We start from the raw sequence: 20,871 nt of genomic DNA, 5'->3' as shown, positions 1-20,871 counted from the left end.
CTACATATATGAGCCTAACCCTAACTCGTATATTGCTATGAGTATTGCTGATGCTCAGTAAAAGTAGCAATGATAACACAGTCTACATTTACTTTAATTTACTATATATTTCTTCGCAGAAATTTTACCACGGGACGATTTGTCCGTTGTAGTCGCAAAATGTTCCATTCTTATTCTTGTCCAAAGATCTAATCACTTTAAGCATTTTTTTAATCGATTCTTCCGTAGTTAGTGTTGCATTTTGTGAACCAAGGTCAGTCTTAACCCATCCCGGATTCATACTCACGGCAATGACGTTATCACCAATCAAATCATAGCTTAATGCTCTCGTCATTCTATTCATTGCACCCTAAAATAATTTCAAATGAAATGACATTACTATCATATTTTCTCATTTTTGTATGACTTATTGTAGAAGGTACAGAGTATGAACTTGTACAAGAAATCTCTTTTATAAAGTGAGTATTATCGTAGTTTCTACTAGTTACCTTAGAAACACCGTACGGATAAAATCCACCGGTAGATGTTTGCTCGCATGATCCTAGCCAGCTCGACATATTGATCACGGCTGCAAATCCTTTTTTCTTTCCTGCTTTTGTTATTAAGGAGTGATAGGCCTATTGAATGCAATGTAACATCAAATAGTATCACAATTATTGCCAAGATGCTTGCATTCTACTGTATATAGCACACGTAGACTGGGAAACAGTTTGAAATTAAACTTGGCTAAAATATCGTTGTTCTTTAATATCTTACTATACCTGTACGACATTGAGTGGTCCGATAACGTTAGTTTGATAAACACGAATCATATCTTCATTTGTAACTTGCAATAGTTTTCCAGGTGCTCCAATTCCTGCGTTATTAATTATCAGATCAAGCCCTTCATCACCTAACTTCTCTTTGACTGCAGCTGCTGAATTTTCAATAGATTGTTTATCCGAAGCATCTATAAAAATGTTAGAACCAGACTACAGCATCAAAGATATTTTCAAACTTTATGCATGGTATCTCTGACATCTAACTCTATACTGTTTTCACTTTGTAGAGTGTTGTATCAAGAAGTAGATATTCATACTGCAAGTAACCGATTTTGACATTTGGAAAATCATTGAAGTAAAAAACTTTTCAGATCAAGTCCAATAAAGAAACCAAGTTTTTTGCATGTCCATTTATTATTCTCCAGTTAAAATACAGGTACGATAGCAGCACTGGATAGGTGAACAACTTGATGGACAGGATATAGATTAGGATTCAATCTATCCGTATATGATGCTGTCTATGCAGAAACTTGGTCGATTGATTGGACTTGATCGCAATATTTCAATTTGAAATGATTTGTTATCACTCATGAAAGATTCGGCCAACTGACCTAGTTTAATGATCGTCACATTGCTATGACTAGCGGCGAGTTCTCTTAAGTTCTATAAAAGGTAGAGATATTAAAATATGAGTGCGTTCAATTGCTATATGTCATTGTTTCCTCTACTGTATTATACCATCATATGAGTATTTGCAGATGATCTCGGATATACGAGCTTATTTAATAAACTGCTCTAGAACGCATGGTGTTTCTGTTGATATTCGAATGTACAACATACTCTCTAATCCACCATTCAAAATATTGCAATTGGGTAATACAACTAACCTTAACAGTATCACCCTCTGGAGAGCGACAAGTAGCAAAGATATATTTGGGAGACGGCGATGCTTTGGCTAATTGCTTGACAAATTCGAGTCCCAGTCCTCGATTCGCTCCAGTGATTAACACGCTCTTAAATTGGAAGGCCATGAGTATCCACTTGATAGTAATTGGATTGTACTTGCAGTATGCTGAGTAGAATAGGACAGTCTACCGGTGATATGAGAAATTCACCAGACAAGTTCTGAAGAAGGTGAAGATGGAAATGAGAGAGCAGATCTAGGTCAAGAGTGCTATAAACCTAGGTGAGCTGCGATGAGTATGAATGGTAGAGTACTGTAACTGACTAGGAAACAATGAGAAATGCTGAGTAATACCATGGTAAGCCAAGAGTAGTGCAATCATATCCAGTGATACTGTAATACTACAGTATGCAGTACAGACAGTTGTTTGCACTCTAAATTCATTACTGAAAAGGATCTGACTAGAAAGGATTTATTCATACTGTAATTAACTTCATAAGGCTTCGAGTAAACGTCTCTGGCTGGATACAGAACACCTTCGTAGCTGAGCAGTTAACTGTTGAAGCTTTAGTTAGAGACGTTAACAAGAGCAGCTATATTTCGTACCAGGGACTACAGATGCTAGATCTAGACCGTAGAATTCTACAGCACAGTCTAGTCCTCTCCTATGCTAACCTTTAACCTTCACTAACTTCCCCCAAAATCACTAATAAATTAATTTCTATAATTGGAGTTCAGATCTGATCCGTCACCATGGCAACGTCCATCCCACTTTTAGTGACGTAGGAAAAGATCCATATTTGAAGCCAGGTATTATGACGTCATAAAATCCGTGGCAACATACCACTGACATAACTATTGCTCCTATTATAGGATATTATAGCTGGTTAGAACAAAAATAATGTCGTGCACCCGAAGCCAGTATTGGCGATATTATTTTTTCTTATTGATCATACTATATCGTATAATCTATACAAAAATAATGTCACCCTGAGGCGCACTACCCCTATTGGCGACATCATTTAGGCTTCTAGACTCTACTGTGATCTACAATTTAGAACAAAAATAATGTCATGGTTATGATCTTGTCCAATAGAAAGCTTGAACGATGGATGGTGACGTCATGAGTGAATCGATTGCGAGTACTGTTCCGTTCAGGACGACGCGCTATGGGCATTTCTATCAGTCCTGCGGCAGCGCACGACTTCTATACGATTTGGACAGCTGTGCTGAAGCTCTTTCAAATCTATCCGGACTGCCGACATAGACGTAAACAATATGGAGTCGATGGATTAGGGAAACTACCCGTCCGATTTCAATGATCAAGTAGGCAAATAACTTGAAAATCGTTGCGTTTAGACTCAATTTTAGTATAAAATAAACTCATTGATATAAGGAAGAGAGAATATGGAAGAGTATTACAACATTTGCTCAATTATACGCAGCCTATTCTGCAAAGACATATTATAAGGTAACGGCGACGACAACAACAAGCTATGACACCTATGACGGCCCTATTACCAGGAGAGGATTTTTGGGGGGGACTTTTGTGCTTAGTAGAATAGATGTATATGTGCTATTGCACTGATGAAATAGGTATAGGCAGGTTGTAAGACATTTCTTATACTGATCGAAAGCTATACAAAGAATAGAAATGGTAGTATCTTGATTTTTCCGTAAATAGATTTAATTACAGTTGGAGTCTACACAGGTTTCGACCTTGTCGTAAAACCATAATGGCTATCCTTGTTATCATGGGTAAAATCAAGGAAACAACGATTCGCTTAACCTTGTGCTGCTCTAACTTACCTTACAAACGTTTTAATAACGATTTTTAGAGTCTAAATTTGACGCACAGTAAGTAAGTAACTATTCAATTTTAACTTTATAATGTTATTACGGGACTGGTACTGCCACGGTTAATTTTTAATTTAGATACTCAGTACGCCATATGACAGACGTCGATAGTGCTGCAACGATGTTCTTGTTAGTTAAGAGCAACATTAATTGTAAGTGTAAAGTCATCTTTAGTCGTACTATAATTCTATGGCATATTCTTATGGAAAGACGGGCCCATTCCACGTTAGAAGAGTAAAACTATAGAAAAAGGGTATGCTAACTTGTTTATCGTGCATGCTGGTTACTGGAAATGATAGCATAGTCAATGTATAATATCTGTCAACTTGACTATGTCCACATCTTAGACTACTCGATGCACCATGACAGCAGTGCTTGGTTCTTATCTACACTAAATAATATCGAATGTTCAGATCAAACGTTTTTATGTAAAGGCAAAAAAATACATTTAGAATGGTAAAAATGGTAGAAGAAGGAATATCTCCGTGGTATCGTTAGAGGCTCCATGGGTAGCAATATTAAGACTTACTTCAAGTATTGTACTGTCTATGCAATAATTAATGTAAGAAGAACTTCAGCAATAAGTTTTAGTGGGCTCTTTTCCACCGTAAAATACAATCGAAGGTTCTTATACGCCTGTCTAAAGATGACGATATTCATACTGATATAGAGCAATCAAAACGATAGAAAAGGGAATGTCTCATGGTATCATGCATTAGAATTGGTTGAAATAATTTCAATAATATAATAAGATAGTTAATATTTTCGATTCGATTGCTTCTAAATAGATGCATAGATTAAATTTCGATAATTGATCCCTTACTAAATTTAAACGGTATTGGTGATGCTGTCGCATTTGGCTACGATAGCGTATAGAGCCAGCGCCCTCAGCTATGTTTTAAACCAATGTATGGTTGCCAGTGATCTAGAAAAGCTTAAAAGTACTTCATTGAACTGCCGATCGAATAACTTACACTAAACCTCATTGAAGTATACCGCGAGAACGGTAATTTGTTATTTCTTGATTACAGACATTCTCGAAAATCAAAACAACAGTTAAAAGTATGGGACACAGCGGTTACTGATACAGGCTATCATTTATCCAAAAATCAGATCATAATCTAAAAGATGTGTTATGGAGTATTCCAATTATGCATTCTGTATTACGCTAGAAAATTTATTGAAAAATGGGACGAGTACAGTGTGTTTAATTGACTATCGCGATCTTAGAATTAGTACTACGCATACCTTAACGAGTAGATATAAGGTGTTGCAATTCTAACTACATGATCTATTTAGACTATTTTTTGAAATAATAATTATAATTTTTGGAAATGTGCATTTAAATTGTTCATAAAAACTTGATTCGTTAATATAATTTATACTCTGTCTATGTTTTGCAGGATTCTGTGGATGGTACCAATTTATTCCTTAAATTCGGTTAGTTAATCTAATCTTGTCGAGAATGTAATTGCTGTATTCATGATTCAATATACGAGTACTAGTAATGATATTGAAACGATGAATTTCAAATATTAATAGTCTTTAAACCTACAGTATCGACATCTTTTTTGGTGTGAAATCAAACTACTAGATACTTGTATCATGATAAACTTACATTGAATAGGTTTTAAAGAATGCTTATATAAACTATCCTCAATCTTAAAACTCATCAATAATTTGCTTCTAATTACAGTGGATCGCACTCCGTTTTCCAAAAATTGGATTCTATTTTGATACTGTTAGACGCTGCTATGAAGCGTACGTGTTATACAACTTCATGGTTTACCTCTTAAACTTTCTGAAAACGGAATATGACATTGTTGCAAGACTACAGGAGAAGCCCCAAATAACTCATGTTTTCCCATTTTGTAAACTTAAGGCATGGAAGAACGGCAGGTAATACGAAAGTGTAGATACTAATTAGTTACATTAGTAAGCATCCATAAGATGGCGTGAATCAGCACAGCTGTTGATTGATTATCAAAATTATAACATTTCTTGATTCATCGTACTGTTTATAGGCCCTTCCTAATTAGGTGTAAACAAGGAGTACTAACTTACGTTGTCATTATGCCTCTAACAACATTAATTGCTTTGTAAGTTTGCTGCATAGATCAAATTTTTAAATCTATCGAATAAATTTTTAACCCTTACATCTAGTGTAATACTCCTTATTGCAATCTTATACCCAATAGAGGTTGTCATCTCGCTGGAGCTTATCACGAAGGAGAATTTAACTTTGCTTATCCATATCCTTACATAATAATTATTGATAACTTTACGCAACTGGTATGTACTTTCTTTGCCAAGTAGTTACTATCATATCAATTTACAATAATTCGTATTAGAAGAAATAATTGTATGTTATTTTGAATCTTTCTTTTCAGATCGCTTTGTATTGTCTAACGTTGTTCTACAAAGCCTTTAAAGAAGAATTAAAACCAATTAAACCCATTGGAAAATTTGCTGCAATCAAATTTATAATTTTCTTTTCATTCTGGTAAGTTGGCCACGGTTTCTAGTTATGAGAATAGCAGGAACTGTTAACTGTGCTGTGTTACAGGCTGAAGTTACAAAATTGCTATTTTTAATTTCAAAACATAACTTTGTTACCTTGTCTAGGCAAGACTGCTTCATTTCAGTACTGGTTGACGTAAGAACCTTCTAGATCGAAATATTTAAGAGTATTTTTCATCGCCAGTATTAACACTCGCGTAACAATTTTTGTTTGCAGACCGGAGTTATTAGGGCTAATAAGCAGTGGAATTTTTACGACCCTGAGCTAGTTGCCAAAGGTTTACAGGTAAGATATACGGGCTCTAATAAGACCTTATGGCTCAATTTAAGATAGAAGGTTGCTAATCGAATGATTCAATGTTATTCTCGAATGAAATCATCACAATATTCTATTGACCATTTGTTTTTAGAACTTCCTTATATGTATCGAAATGTTTATAGTTGCCCTATTACACTACTTTGTCTTTTCTCATAAACCTTATATCGACGGAGCGGCACCTCATACTTCGTTATATACATCCTTCATGAGTATGTGGGATGTTTCCGATGTTCACCAGGATGTCGTTGAACATATGAAAGGCGTTGGCAAATTTAATCTTTTGGGCAGAGCTAAACGGAGCCGAAACCCAATGGAAGTTAATCTCTTAGCTGAAGAGACTGAACTTAATGAAGCAGAAACTAGCAGATTACTTGAAAATACTGGTAGCGATTCAGCTAATGCACGTACTGATGGTATCAATGAAAGTGAAACTGCTGTTATCATTAGTGGTGCTCCTGATAACAAAGTGGATGATTTACGTAGTGGTGTGACTGAGTGATTCTGTTGCAACATGATACTCTATGTATTGAATCTAATACTAGATTCTGATTCACTGTTAGATTCCTTCTTAATGTCAAAGACTTACAGTATTTATCAAAACTTGGGAATATAAATGTCGGAACGCGTGAGATCACTTTGTGATAATAACTTCATAATTGTGCTATCGTTTATATATCTGAATTTCTACGTATAAAAACTATGCAGCTAATCGATCAGTTAAAATTTCTTTGTTGTGTATTATACAGTATTAGCGTTCACAGCTGCACAGCTCTTGATATTAACAATTACGAAATTTTGCATCAACTTAAATGTAAAATTGGCTTGTTTAACATGAAAAGTGGTAATGTCATATTTTAAACTTTTCATTTATTGCATTCACCTTGTACATAATATCAAATCACTTTTATCAATGATTTAATAATCGAAATGAATATGCTGGGTGTGTGGCGGGGTTAAATAGTAATTTTATACACGTGAACGTAAGTGTAAATTACTATCGTCAGTATGAATCCCTGACTTTTTTAGTGAGATTACATTAATCTGAGTTTAGTTAAAGCGGAATCGACCGCATACTTACCGTTGGCTTTAAAACTCATATAATAAGTGCAAAGTATGATATTAGTAACTAAAACAACACTGCTGACAAATATTTTTTATCCTTTATTAAGTTTTAATTGCAAGCTTGATTATATCGCCGTAAAAAATTGTAATATTTAAAAAATACATAAATGTGTATATACGTCGTATATATATATGAACTATATAAGACTGTTTTGATAAGAAACAGTTGAGTAATGTCGATAACAAATGGAAGGCAATTCATTACTGTAACCGTAGATGAATGCTGATTCTACGTTAATAGTATAATTAATGCGTATAGTACTCAACGTTTTTAAAGACAGGAAAATACATTGTAAAATTAATTTTGTATGGTTTTCCGTCATTTGGAGTAAATTTCGTATCGCATCATCAATGTATATGAGTATTTGCGCTACTCATAGCGTTCTATACATTTGTAAACACATTTTCGTGCACAAATTCGATCACGATTATAAATAAAACATGATCAACCGATTTCAAAAGCGGATTGCGTTGTTGTGAAGAAATTAAATAATGATAATACAGCACTAAAGGAAATTTCATAGTAAATACATTTGCTTTCGTAAACCCGTAGTATTGAATAAAACATGATTACTCGAATTCAAAAATATGTTGGTGTTATTGTGAAGAAATCAAGTAATGTGATATCGCTTACATAATAGTAATAATAAAGGATATTTCACAGTAATGTATTACTTGCATGTAGTATTAATTAAACTTGATTAAAGGATGCTAAGAATGGTTCGTCTTATTTGTGAAGAAATCAAATAAAATGACCTTGCGTAACAAATGATAATATTAAAACGGTATCTCATATTAACCCATTTGTTTCGTATAACTATAGCAAAAAATCAAGTTTACTAAAGATCCGAAAATTAATTTGTTGGAGTAAGTTAAACTGCTTTCCACAAATTGGAATCGAAAAGTGGAGTACGAGTTAAAATAACGGATAAATTTAAACGAAAACTCATTACAAATTACTTCATAATTTACTGTTGTGTTTAATAAGGGCATCTTGCAGCATTAGGGTTATTCAAAACTGAAACCATCATCGTATTATGATATGAGATTATTGCGTCGCTACTATATACAAATATACGAATAATTCATTTTGCACTGTAGATTAGAAATTCATCCTCTAGGGCATTTTTTCCAACCCAAATGTCAAGCTTTGCCATAAAGCGGCAGACTCTTTTGGAAAATTGGTATAGTCCGTAAAGTCAACGGTCCAAACCCCTATACCGCGTATTTTCATACTAAATATATAATCGCTCTTTAGCCGCATACTCTCGGCATCATCATAGCACACTTGATGAATTTCTCCAGTATTTCGCTTGTAATTGAAATATGGAGTCTTTGTAACAGGGTTCCACTTTCGAGTGTTGTTATGGTTACGGAGACGGTTGCAAATAGCTCCGTAGGTAATGGACGCTTGATTTGGGTCTACTTTCCAATCATCACTAGGTATAATGAAAGGAAATTTTGATATTCTCCTCTTTGGTTTAGTAGCATTATTGGTCGATGCAAGTGCGGAGTCTTCCTTAATGATACAGTAATCTGCTCCAGGGGGAATTATACACTTGTAGTCATAACCATACCAAGGTTGGATTACGACCAATTTTTGAGGATTTATGCCAGCATTTAAATAAGATTTAATACCTGATTTAAAATGTAAGTAAGAATGATAAGAACGATTATTCACGGTTGCATTAATGTAATCATACAGCATGAATGTGTAAAAGTATATACTGTATATACTTTTAGTTTTAGTGAGCTATATCCAGGAGTGAAGTACTGTTCTGTAGATCACATGTATTTGATAGTCAAACATGATTTAAAGGATAGCCGTACGTCGCTTATTAGATGGACGTACTACAATACTAAAATATTGCAGTGTATTTCTGAGATTAGAATAAGCTATTTACATAACTAATTTTTTAACCACTAAAAGCAGTGATCATACGAGTATAACACATATACGTATACTAAATTAGATTAAGAACTATTCATTTTTAAGACTAAGTATGCATATACACATAAATCTATCAAGAAAGTTCAAGAGACGAATTACCTTTAACAGTATTATAATACGGAGAATTGGAGTATGCATATTTTCGACCATTTTCGTCGTAATTCATGGTCATGATAAAATCGACGACTGATGCTATCGTAATGCTGTCAGAACATGAGTTTTGTTCGCAATTGTCGATATAGCCTGCATCGTATGTTACCTAGGTTAGGGCAGATACAAGAATAATTTATAAAGGTTGACCAAACCAATTTCGAACATGGCATAAGCTGTACAATCAGTAACTCGACTAAAAGACATCATTGAATGTAAATAATTTAAGAGAGAGTTTGATTACCAGTGATCCAGGGAAGATGGCATGAAATGCAATTGTGGTTCGATTGATAAAGTCGACATGTTTCTTTGCCTTTAAGGAATTGATTGGATAGTACTTTTCTGTATCGATGTTGATTCCATCTAAATGTTTATCCGCAACCTATTAATATCCAAATGGCAGATTTTTAAAACGCAATGTTAACTCTATGGTTACTCTACTATTTCAATTATTGATCTACAATAATTTTTATAATCTTCAATTATATAATAGTCGTAGTAATTAAATTAGCGAAAGCAATAACCGAGCTCAAATAGTGCTATTTTTATGGTATCTTTTAAACGATAAGTCATGTTAAATTCTTGCCAACAATAATTCATGGATTGTATAGTACTTATTTGGATAGCTGTAATGACTTTCACGTTTCACAAAAGCACACATCCAGTACAGCGAGATTTTGTTACCTTGTAAGATTAAATCATAATCTGAAATGATCTTATTCTCAGATTAGTTTGCTACGAATTTTATTTAAATATGTGTCATGATACGGTGGTTAACAACGAATATTGAATGTTGATGGTATTACAGCCATGTTTATAGTAACTCCAACGTTTTCCGAAAGTATACACATACTGCACAGCAAGAATTTCGTTAGCTTTTAAGTCTAAATGACAGTCTGAAGTGACTTCATTTTAAATTACCTGGCTAGAAATTTTATATCAATCCATACAGAAGTAACAGCTGATGTGTGATCGTCAACAACTAACTTTAAAGGTTCATCAAATTAGATTAACGAGCTCAACTGTTGTTGAAAAAACTCTGTAGGAAATCAAAATCGCGCAGAAATGCGATTTGTCTATTCTCATATACACGGATTGTCAATAGTCACAGCTAAACTTCTAGTCATGCTCTATTTACGTTTCCAAATATGGGGGATGTAAAACTAGCAAGAATAGAACGATTGCGGTTTGATTTCTCTACAAGTTTCTATTCTTGTATAGCGTTACTTTAATCGTCACTTCTGATCTAGAATTAATTTTACAATTGTAATAACGCCTAGCATAATAAAAATAACTTCATCTCACCATTTGTATGGTTTCCACAGTCCAAGATTGTTGTAGTGTTTCATTTTCAATGGCAGCTTCTGGGAATTGAACCAGAGCTAATAATCGGACATTTCTAGCATGAGCATAGCATAACAAATGTGGATCGACATTCTTTAATTGCACTTCATCCAATACTAATGTGGTTAGATAAGTCCAGTTGTAATGTAGCCAAGCATTTTGATAGACCGTAAATCCAATCACTTCTGGTCTGTTACCGACATTAACGGGTCGACACAAGGATTCAGGTTGGCAAGGACAAGCCTTGGTAGATTGTAAACCCGTAACTAAAGTCAAACCACTGATCAAGACTAGTACTATAATTTTAATCATGATCGTTGCTCTTTCAAGTCGATGATGATCGTCGTTAATGAATGTGTTTATGTAGCTGGCAAATGGCTGCACTCAATCTAAAACGCTGTGTTATCCCTCTTCTTGCTGGAGAAGAATGTCTTCAACTGGATTCCAACGGTTATAAACTACAATCCGTTTGGTTAGCCAGTCAATCTGACGTTACTCTGACCAAATTTCAGCGGAATTAGACGAAAATGATGAAAGTTGATGAGAATAGAACCGCGATGATCGATGTTTTCCTTGCTCTAGTCCATCGATGGATACAACTAGCATCAATAAACAACGATAACATGACGGTAACGTGACGTCCCTGAAGTCCGTGGTGAAGATCGTATGACGTCATCATCGAGTAACTATGGCAACCACGCCCAAACCTTGCCCACGTTGGTCAACAAATGACCCAAAGGCTTGTTTAGGGTAAGATGGAGGTCGAATAGAGAGAGATCAGGACTAATGTCCCTGTTTCTGTTAGAGTTTAGCAGGATTCCCTTCGTATTGTGCTTAGAAATCCACTTTGCATTACAGGGTTGATCGTCGTCTCTCACTGTACTGTATTCTAGATGAATTTTTAGACATGGATATTGAAACACTGCGTTGAATGGATACCACAAATCTACAAGTTTTTGTGCATATACGTACAGTATAATCAGAATCAATGACGATGCCCATGAGCTAATTAAATTATTAATTCACTATGGTACAAACAAAATTAGGCTATATTGGGTTAGATATATTGCCCAATATTGCGCCATAGCATCAATTGAACATGAATGATATTGCTCGGCGGGAGTCTGTAGGATTTGTTGTCTTCCCACTCTTAGTCGTTGACGTATTTATCTATACTGTTGAACTATAGCGATTTACATTATTGGTGGCAATCGATATGAATTAATCAAAAAATGGAGACGCAAGACTGTAGTATCCAATTTTGTAGCTACTTTTTGACTACAGCCTTTTATCACTTAATATCTTACGTAGAATATAATGTATAGGTATAATTTACATCAGCTCATGAATAAATATTTCTAGATGGTAGTATCAACCTTTGTAGATATTTTTTGACTGAGAACAAAACAATAACAGACGTAAGCCAATTCGATCCTACAGCAATCTTGCTCCGGTTGCTATCTAGTACATTAATAATTGGACAATTTTTATCATCTAATCCCATTCTGCCACCCATAACTCTAGTTTAATATTATTCATCATTCTTAAATTAAGGCCTTATTAACAGACCTTCTCAGGTATTGTGACTTAGTACAGATTATACAAGCTGGCCGCCATACAGCATTTTCGGATTTGCATTGGCTGCTATTTCTATATTTGTTGATAGTAAAAATCAGCCCATGAAGAAGCATTCTTCCATTGTAGCGATAACTATCATGCACAGCAATCCTGCATATACGTATATAGCCTGGTATAGGAGATTAATGTTAACTACTGAAAAAGCATTGCTAGATCCAGCTCCAAGGCTAGAGCCTATAGACTATCAGCTTTCGCAGATACTCTTTCAAACTATTTTTGCAGCCATACATCGGGTTACTTTCCTATATACGGCCAATGAATATCAACAAATAACTAAATAAACATTCTTAAATCCAAGGCCATGAAATTAAGCATACATAGACACTGTCCTGCTTGATTTTGTACTTTTCGACTGTAGCCTTATATCGGCCGCTTTCTTGTATACAGTTTATGAATAAACAAACATTGCTAGAACTGAGACTGCACTATCAACCTTGGCAGATAGTATTGAATAGTAGTCTCGTATCGGTTGCCATCGCGTGTATGGGTAGTAAATATCCATTAATTATAAACTTTCCTAAATAGAAGAAGGGTATAGTATCGATCTTTGTAGATACTTTTTTAACTGTAGACAGTCTTGTATCGGTGGCCATAGTGTGCTTGGTGACCAACCGCGGATAGTGAATGTTTACTGAGTAATTGAGTTGAGCATTGACGTAAGCTAGGATTGGATTTAGTAATATTAATACAATCATGATTTTGTACTCCACTCTGTGTTAATTCTATTATAGTTTTAACGGTGGAGAAGCTTTCATTTCCCTTACTACAATACTGTAACTGAGTAAATTTAGATCGTAACTGGATATTCAGCCAATAAAATACATCATCAGACCGTCCATTAAAGTAATAGGTTAGTTGCATAGAGAAGAAATCCCACCTATCAATCATCGATGTAATAACTAGGATGATTTATGTTCAAGGCTAACAGAATTCAATAGGAAATCTGCATTAGATTGTGTTGATAACGCTGAAAAACCCGATCTTGCAATTGTAATTGCCAGGATTTATTCAAATTTATGATTTATTAGCAAGTATCCAGTACAAGCAGACAACAATAATATAACACTACGAGAGAAAATGGCATATCAGTCTACTACTTTTCTGATAGCTTGTTTTCTAAACTGGTTAATACAAATTCATGGAATCGATCAATGTCCTTGCCACACGCCATCACTTTGTAAGCCAGTGCAAATAGGTCCTCGAAGTGAAGTGGTAGCATTCTCAGTCTATCGCGGGCTTTGGAAATATTACGATTGGACTCATCTCACCACCATTGCTCTCTTTGAAGAACAATTGCCTAATATCGATCCTAATTTATTATGTTATGCTCACTCTCATCACGTTCGTCTCGTTCCTAAAGCTTCTTTTCCTGTCCAACAGTTGACTAATAAAACACATATTGATCAATGGATTAAAGATAAAGTAAAAATGGTAAATCAAGCTTTTTATCGAATTTTACTATCGAATGATGATATGATACGGACTGATAGGATATCATTACGGTTGCGGCATCTAAAAATACTATGATGGCAGTAGTAATAAAAGTAGTAAAATACTTATTCTAGATAAAAAAAAATAGCTTAAAGTGATATTGATGAAATGACTGTCCATAAAACATATATTTCTTTCAGTTAGCATACAGAAAGAAAACACAATTTACTTTTTCTAGTAGGAATAATAATAGGCTTCAGCTTTAATCATGTATTTGGCTATCTAAAACATTCAGAATATCAATTGAGAACAGTTTTAAGTTACTGATAGACCCCAAAAGAATTGTTCATTTTAGTTTGCATCAATCTTTGATTGTTAAAAGAAGAAATGAATTTCATTTAATGTCACGTATAGTTGAAGATAATTAAATCTCAATCTCAGCATGCAGCCGCACGTTCTTGGCATTAAATGTACTTTATTGACACGATTTTGATGAGTTACTAGTAGGCCATATTGCGAAGAAAACAGGGCTATTTATAATTTATCGCCTAATTCATCAATATTCAGGAAGATTAAAATAATATCTTGCTAATCGTATTATGTAAAATGTTTGATTCTTGCTCTCCTCTAAGACTATTAGATACATAGTCTATCATTATTCCGATGGATTCTAAACATTGAATTATAGATGCTTATAAGTACTTTCGCCTAGTTTATCTAGGGTATTGGAGGGTAAAGATGTCTAAAGCAAACTAGAACTTAACTCTACTACCGTGCTTGTTTCTATCAATCCTTTGAATATACATTATGTCTTTTTATCATTTTGACAATAGATTAAAACCAAATTCTTAGATGGGATTAATTTCGATATTGAACAGTCGATTCCAATTATCTCGCCTGAAGCGAATGATTTAATCAAGTTTGTTAATCAAACTACAACTGCTATACATTCTGCATTTCCTGGATCTCTGGTAAGTATCTATTAATTATCAATACAAAAGATATGAATAATCATGTTAGCCTACTTCAATAAAATGAAAAGCAGTAGAAGTTATTAGGGATGTGACGGTTTAGCCAACTTTATACAGTCTTGCTTTTTCCAGCCTATAACCATTTAATGGAGCTAGGATAAATAATCAAATTTTATGATGAAACGATAACTTAATCCCTAGCCTATAAAAATATTGACATACTATATTATGTATTGATAGAGTTTAAATGAGAATGGCAATACGTATAAACTCCTTCTAATCGCTTATAGGTAACATTTGATGCATCTTATTGGCCCCAATGTACTATTGGCCATTGCTACAAAAATGTAGCTATATCGAAAATTGTCGATTTCGTTATTACTATGAATTATGATGAAGAAGGGTCACTTATCGCCAGCGCAAATTCTCCATTTCGAAACACTGTTTACAGTAAGTGCATCCTGTATTTAGAAGTAAATAAAAAATTATTAAGCTTGACATGTGTGTTGACAATGAATAGCTAAAATGTCGATTCTAACAGAAATCACATTTTCCATCATTTTGGCAGGTATTCACGCTTATAAAAAAGCAGGAGCACAAATGTCTAAAATTGTCACTGCACAACCGTGGTATGGCTATAACTATCGATGTCTTGGCATTTTGATCGATGATATTTGCGTTAACTTTTCAGAGAAACTATTTTTAAAAAATGTGGCAAAATTATTTAAGAAAATGAAGCATGGTTTGATTACTAGAAGAAATGTAAAATGGAATATACAAGGCAATGATGACTCAAGTAAGAGTTCTATTGAATATGGAGAAATTGAAAAATATCTTAACAGCAATAAAACCTCTGGATCTAAATGGTCCAATAGCTCGCAATCACCATATTTTAATTATAAGGATGCAAAGGGTGCAATACATCAAGTTTGGTATGATAATCCAAAGAGCTTAAGTATTAAATATAGTTATGCCATTAAATCTGGTATAAGAGGAATTGGAATGTGGAGCACCGATTTTCCTAATTATGTCCAGTACCCCAAAGAATCGGCAGCAATGTGGAAATGCATTGATACAGTACTCAAAAACTCGAAACCTTAATGTTTTCTAGCTTAATAACAGCTTGAAATGATTTAATTTTCGTTCCTTATTTCAATGCTCAATATTAAATATAAAAGATCATATATTAATCCTTATAGAACAATGATCAAACCGTAACAAATTTCATTTTGAAATTGCTGAATGTACGGCAACTGATTCTTATTTATATGAGGTTCTAATTAGGGGATCATAAGGCAATCACTTTTTAAGGAACACTCGAAATGTTAACTTCTTCTAATTTATGTGTAATTCTTAAAATCACGTTACATAGTTTCAACTACTTTCTTTGACCATCATCAGGCTATATCAAGACCATAAATATCATTGTTGTATCTTGGTAATAGCAATATTCTATTCAAAAAAATTTTCTCCATGCATACTCTAATGTGCATAAATCACAATGTTAATTAATTTGGATTAATTTACCTTTCGTTTTTACTTACTCTTTCGTATTCTCATGATAGTAATATCGAATTGGCATATTGAATGCTTATTTTTACTTTCTTATTTTTAGCATCCGTTTGAATGACAAAGAGAAAAAATCTCTTTAATATCGATAGTTGTAAGAGCATACAGTATAACAGACTTCACAAAGTGAGTGGCTCAAATATAAATTACAAAAAGATGACGATGATAGTGCATTCCTAGCGTTTACTATACTCGTATATCGGTATATACGTGTGTAATTTTCACTATATGGACAAATTTTAAAACTTGCAATAAAAAATAAATCGATAAAATGTGTTTTTAAATTATACTACAAATCCAGACTTAGTTGTTGTTCACATAACATCAGTAGTAATTCTATGCAATAAGATTGGATATTGCATAATAAACTACCGATATACTTTTGACTATAGGCCATAACTTCTTGGTGATGCCCTTGAATTAAAGTTTGCTACTTTAGAAGGCTGATTACATAAATATCTCGGCCATCTTAATCTACTACTTGCCGTTTATTATTTTTTATGTTTAGATATTGTTCAAAGCATTATCGATTTCTTAAGCAAAAGAATAAGCAAGAAATTTTATACTTTGCCAAGGAATTGCCGTACCTTGTTGCCCTATATAAATTGAAGCTGTTGTATAATTTATTGGAGGATATACGAGTAATACGAATGTAACCTTCAAATGAGCAAAAAATAATAGTTTATAATAACAATTTACTCTTCGGCTAACAAAATAGTTCCATTGATTTTCATCGGTGGTAAATGCCGGTTTCTTTGATACTATGGATAGATTAAATTAAATTTTTACAATCTCTGCAACTATTAGCAATACATACGGAAACTATATAATAAATACTATCAGAAATCAATGACAAAGATCTTAACTACTTCTTCACCATAAAAGCTGTTGGACTTTATAATTAGCAAATTAATGGGAACTTCTATCTCGTAGAGTACGATATTGATTGAAAAGTTGCGGTTCTTAATAGTAATGGATAGCAAATTTTAACAGATGGATTGGTATTAAGAAATAACTGGTAACTACATGGAAAATAAACATAGCCGGTATGCTGGAGAGCTAGTGTCCAGTGTGAAATATATATTATTGAAATAAGGTACTTGTCTATCGACCATTGGCACATATTTTTATTGGAAATTCGCCAATTACAAGTATCTCAATTCAAAAGTGAACAATATAAAAGGGTGAGTTAATACAGTATGAACATCAATGTTGGTAAACCTTGTTAGCGAAAATGTGTCAAGAGATAGATTCAAAAAGTAATTACGTTGTAATACAAAATATATTTCTTCTGTAATGTACGCTATGTTAATGCTTTATCAAGGTTAAGGAGTCATCCTAGCTTTACAAATTTCTTCGTAGAGCTGGGTATGATGGTTAATGTCAATCGCTTCGTTGTAAACCGTAAAATAAGCTTCAGTACATAAACAATTGCTTCCGTTATTTGTTATCAATTTATTATTGGATATTGTCTGGTAAATATACACTTCTCTCTATACATATTAGTTAAAATAACAATTGAGAGTTATCTGTTACAACATTACAAAAAGATATTAATGCTGAATCGCATTAAAATTTTTGTAATTTTATTTAAAGTACTCTTCAAATCCAAAAATAATTCATTCTTTTTAAAAGTTAATGATTAAATATGCAGTAGCTATAAACCCTTTAGAAAGATAGCTAGTTTACTTACTCAAATTACGTAAAGAATAATCCGATACAGGAGTAACCTCGTTATAGTGTAAGTTCATAATATAATATTAAATGACTTTGTTTATACAATAATTTTATTTACGGGTAGATTGATTGTTAGCAAAGGTTTCAATTAAACTATAGTTCCTTTAAACAGTAATTGCGTTCCACATTTCTTTAGTTTGATTCTTAGCACTGGGAGAGTTGCCGTAATCTAAAGAATCGACGGTCCAAAATGCTAAGCCGCGCATCTTAAAAGTATGTTTTGCAGTTTCATACTTTAACTTTAAGCTTTCAGGATCATCGTACCAAATTTGATGTATTTTATGATCCTTAGCTGATTTATAATTAAAGAACGGTGCACGAAGAGTACCGTTCCAAATTCTATCCGTTGTTGCATTGTGAGATAGAAGCATTTGAATTTTCGAATAGCCATGCTGTAATCCAGCTGCATCGCTGCAAGGGGCTCCTCGAAACGGTACTTTTTTAATTTGGCAAATGTTATCGGCCGTTACATTTAGGCAAATATAATCATAACCATACCATGGCTGGCCTAAAACTAACTTGTCTGCGGTTATCCCAAGATCTAAGTACTGTTGTACACCTAAAAAGTAAGCGTCAAACATTACTCTACATTAGCTGATCTTGTCAGAATGATAATACTGTAGGTCTATCATGATTAAGCAGTTTACTTTGTTATAGAGGAACGAATTGATTCTTACAGCATTTAATACATACCCGTAAAAGTTTGATTAAAGGGTGAATTAGCACTAGCGACACAGCTACCATAAACTTGACTACGCTCATCATAAGACATTACAACCATAAAGTCAGACACTTTTGCTATGCTTGCGTAATCATAGCAACGTTTATCGATACATTTCGGAGACCAAGCAACATCAATAGAGACCTATAACGGTATAAGCAGTAATACTCGTAAAGCATCTAATTAATGAGATCAGTCATTGAACTTAATTATTTCCATCGAGTCTATGGAATCATGCTTAAAAGTCACATGCCACTAATAATTAAGGGCAATGCAATGTCTTACCTGAGAGCCAGGTATCTGTGAATGAAACGAATCCGTCATCTCCTTTACAAGAGCTATTAAACCTTTGCTTTCCGCAGAGTTCTTCAGTATTGGTTGTTCAATATCAATATTGATACCATCTAAGTAATATTTTTTCGCCTAAAAAATCGCAGTTTAAATTTGAATCAGTCAAAAACTGAATCTGCTAGTATACTACAAACTCCGATTCGGTTAAGATAGCTAAGACAGATACTGACTGTTCAAGAGTGAATCTCTACCACAGCATTACACTAGTATAGCACTAGCTTATTGAACCCTAAGAGTTACCTGTGCAAGAATTGAATTGAATCTATTACCACAGTATCAAACTAAATTACAACTCTAGTTTAGTTAATTCTACGAGTTAACTGTTTAAGAACAATCGAGTTTATTGCCACAGTATCAAACTATAGTTATAACTCGAGTTTGTTTAAGCCTATAAATTAACGGTTTGAGAATTGAATCCAATATCACCATCAAAACAATGATTTACATCTTCCTAATTCTTTTAATTAATAGAACTAAGAATGCTACGAACTATTTCATAACCGAGTGTACTACCATAGTATGAAATCATAATTATAACCTTAATTCATAAAATACAAATAAGAAAACTACTAGCTGTACGTAATACATGTACTTTTCGTACCAGAATCCATTTCATTAGCTTTTAGAAGAAACGTAATCTACGAACACCCTATGTATCAATCCTATTTCATTCTGATAACTATACACAGTACCAGAGTAGAATATAATTACTTAAAATATCGTATTATGATTTGCTATCCTGTCCATTCTTTCCTTGCCATTTATGTCTAAATCCATTACCTTGGCTACATTGCTTTTAACATAATCCGAACGTTGATGTTGATTGGTAAGATTTTTAACAGGGTAGTCTGCAACCAGGACAACCCGTACATTTTTAGAATGAGCATGGCACACTAACTTGAGGTCGATAGTTTTTTGAAATAGGACTAAAGTTGTTAATTTACTCCAATCATATTTAGGCCATATCCCATGATCGACAGTAAATCCGATGACTTCTTTCCGATGGCCAAGTTGAAGAGGTTGGCATAGAGACATTTTCGAACAGGGGCAAGATTTGAACGTGCTGCGGTGATTGTGACTGAGATAATTCTGCCATAGTGTCAGCGAAATCACAGCAATCGTTATAATAACATAAAAAATTGTTACTGCTTGCTTCATGAGTGGATTCGATTACTACTGGATTACAATCAGACCAACAGAAAGCTTAAAAATATCGAGGAATTCCCATCGCAATCAGCTTGCATTGGCCTATTTACTTTTGCCTTTCTTGTTGACGACTAGTCCCATAGGGGATGCTTGGGGTAAGTGCGTGCAGGATTCAGTATACTACCTCAGACAGTAGTTTGTAGACTATACGTACGCCTGTAGTGTAGCTGCAAGACGACATCACGATATCAAAATGCTGAATCGTACCTGGTCTATACCGAACCGTACGCTTTACTGTAGTATAAAAAATATGTGCAAAATAGATGTCGCGCAAAGCTGTATGGTACACTGTAACTGTATCTCAAATTATGACATCTAT

General features: G+C 33.9%; 5 protein-coding genes across 5 annotated transcripts; 2 read left to right on the top strand and 3 right to left on the bottom strand.

Moving 5' to 3' along the window:
• Nucleotides 1-124: 124 nt before the first annotated feature.
• TRIADDRAFT_37770 (expressed hypothetical protein) lies at nt 125-1,848 on the bottom strand (the record flags this gene model as incomplete). The annotated part of the gene is made up of 5 exons (XM_002112593.1): nt 1,649-1,848; nt 1,373-1,424; nt 762-949; nt 489-617; nt 125-349 (listed from the first exon to the last, which is right to left on the bottom strand). The coding sequence occupies exons 1-5, from the start codon at nt 1,790-1,792 to the stop codon at nt 125-127; spliced, it is 738 nt and encodes a 245-aa protein (XP_002112629.1). The 5' UTR covers nt 1,793-1,848.
• A 1,768-nt stretch (nt 1,849-3,616) lies between these two features.
• TRIADDRAFT_56842 (uncharacterized protein) lies at nt 3,617-6,860 on the top strand (the record flags this gene model as incomplete). Its single annotated transcript, XM_002113027.1, has 10 exons — nt 3,617-3,674; nt 3,870-3,978; nt 4,926-4,962; nt 5,219-5,421; nt 5,547-5,621; nt 5,721-5,814; nt 5,913-6,025; nt 6,148-6,178; nt 6,260-6,328; nt 6,453-6,860. 10 exons carry the CDS (start codon nt 3,617-3,619, stop codon nt 6,858-6,860), a joined length of 1,197 nt encoding a protein of 398 aa, XP_002113063.1.
• A 1,740-nt stretch (nt 6,861-8,600) lies between these two features.
• Nucleotides 8,601-11,240, bottom strand: TRIADDRAFT_56841 (expressed hypothetical protein; the record flags this gene model as incomplete). The annotated part of the gene is made up of 4 exons (XM_002112592.1): nt 8,601-9,121; nt 9,534-9,693; nt 9,829-9,966; nt 10,890-11,240. The coding sequence occupies 4 exons, from the start codon at nt 11,238-11,240 to the stop codon at nt 8,601-8,603; spliced, it is 1,170 nt and encodes a 389-aa protein (XP_002112628.1).
• Nucleotides 11,241-13,643: 2,403 nt separating this feature from the next.
• On the top strand, nt 13,644-16,069 carry TRIADDRAFT_25812 (uncharacterized protein; the record flags this gene model as incomplete). Its single annotated transcript, XM_002113026.1, has 5 exons — nt 13,644-13,997; nt 14,831-14,968; nt 15,259-15,418; nt 15,537-15,646; nt 15,707-16,069. 5 exons carry the CDS (start codon nt 13,644-13,646, stop codon nt 16,067-16,069), a joined length of 1,125 nt encoding a protein of 374 aa, XP_002113062.1.
• Nucleotides 16,070-18,378: 2,309 nt separating this feature from the next.
• Nucleotides 18,379-20,381, bottom strand: TRIADDRAFT_56839 (uncharacterized protein; the record flags this gene model as incomplete). Its single annotated transcript, XM_002112591.1, has 4 exons — nt 18,379-18,833; nt 18,968-19,139; nt 19,281-19,418; nt 20,127-20,381. 4 exons carry the CDS (start codon nt 20,379-20,381, stop codon nt 18,379-18,381), a joined length of 1,020 nt encoding a protein of 339 aa, XP_002112627.1.
• Between the last annotated feature and the right edge of the window lie 490 nt (nt 20,382-20,871).

Source organism: Trichoplax adhaerens, genomic scaffold (genome assembly GCF_000150275.1).
Source record: "Trichoplax adhaerens TRIADscaffold_5 genomic scaffold, whole genome shotgun sequence".
NCBI classification, from domain to species: domain Eukaryota; kingdom Metazoa; phylum Placozoa; class Uniplacotomia; order Trichoplacea; family Trichoplacidae; genus Trichoplax; species Trichoplax adhaerens.
This window is presented reverse-complemented; position numbering and strand designations above follow the sequence as displayed.